Source organism: Limulus polyphemus, unplaced genomic scaffold (assembly GCF_000517525.1).
Source record: "Limulus polyphemus unplaced genomic scaffold, Limulus_polyphemus-2.1.2 Scaffold1965, whole genome shotgun sequence".
NCBI lineage: Eukaryota > Metazoa > Arthropoda > Merostomata > Xiphosura > Limulidae > Limulus > Limulus polyphemus.
This window is the reverse complement of record NW_013667575.1, coordinates 191,041-192,222: the sequence shown is the minus strand read 5'-3', so window position 1 is coordinate 192,222 and position 1,182 is coordinate 191,041. Positions and strand designations below refer to the sequence as shown.

The window sequence follows — 1,182 nt, the reverse complement described above, 5'->3', positions numbered from 1 at the left end:
TAGTAATACATTCTGTGTAATATTACCAGTTCTAAGTATTTGTAACAATTGAAGTAATTTAGTTAATGATAAAATATATATCATAAGAGCTATAAATTTAAAGAAACCTTAAAACCTTAAAGTTAGAATTTAAAATTAATAGCAGTACATTCTGTGCAATGTTATTCTGAATATTTGTAAGAGTTGAAGTAATTCGGTTAATCATAAAAGATATGTTATAAGAGCTACACAGCCAATACAATCGATAATTAGTGATAAGAGATCTATTAAAACAATCATAATTACTCTGCCATTACAGCCAGCAAAGAATTATGATTAAAGATAAAAGAAGACCTATTAGAAGAACGAAAACCACTCTGCCAATCTATTTGTAATACATTGTAAATAATGATAAAAACTTTAATAAAAACAACTCAAATACTATTCCAATACCGGCAGTAAAGTATTATAATCAATGATGAAAGACTATTAAAAGAACCACAGTTACCCTGCTATTAAAGCCAAAAAAGCATTATAATCAATGATAAAAGACTATTAAAAGAACCACAGTTACCCTGCTATTAAAGCCAGGAAAGCATTATACACCACTTCATCGTCCGTTAATCCACTCTTGGAACCTATGATGATATAAATTATCGTAAATTTGAGACTTCTACGAAAATATATTGTTAACGAAGATATTTATTTTAATGGATTTTATTTAGCAATCAGAGTACATATAACAGACAGCAGGAGTCTGTCTTTGTCTTAAATTCAGAAACTTTAACATTTCTAAATATCAATTTCCCTGATCGTGCCATTATATGAAAAATTACCGTTTCCAGTTGTCAGAGTTTCACAGAAATATTAGTTTTATGTGTCCCTCTCTAATCACATTTCTAGTTCCTCCTTATTAATTTCTAAAGTCTGAATCTTAGCCACAGAGATGGAAAGATAATCGGGATTATTAACAGATAGTACTATTAAATTGGTCGATACCATTTGTACTTGCGACAGGGATTGATTTATGTGTTTCGTCTCCAGCAGTTAGTTGACTCCCGGTAACCTTCCTAACGTCGACATTGATGTTCTGAGAGTCGATCATTAACTGGAGAAGATCATTCCGTCGTTTCTATGTAACAATAATAAGAAAATTGCATGGCTACCGTCAGTAACACTCAAGTAGTACAGGAAATAAACATA

The 1,182-nt window shown here is 30.6% G+C and overlaps 1 protein-coding gene across 1 annotated transcript in view; it reads right to left on the bottom strand.

Moving 5' to 3' along the window:
• Nucleotides 1–549: 549 nt before the first annotated feature.
• LOC111087289 (probable cytochrome P450 6a21) overlaps nt 550–1,182 on the bottom strand; it is a 7,942-nt gene continuing 7,309 nt past the window's right edge. Inside the window, exons 6-7 of the mRNA XM_022393417.1 lie at nt 988–1,111; nt 550–617 (exon numbers count right to left, since the gene is read on the bottom strand). Coding sequence (XP_022249125.1) covers nt 550–617; nt 988–1,111 — 192 coding nt within the window. The remainder of the gene's footprint in view (nt 618–987; nt 1,112–1,182) is intronic.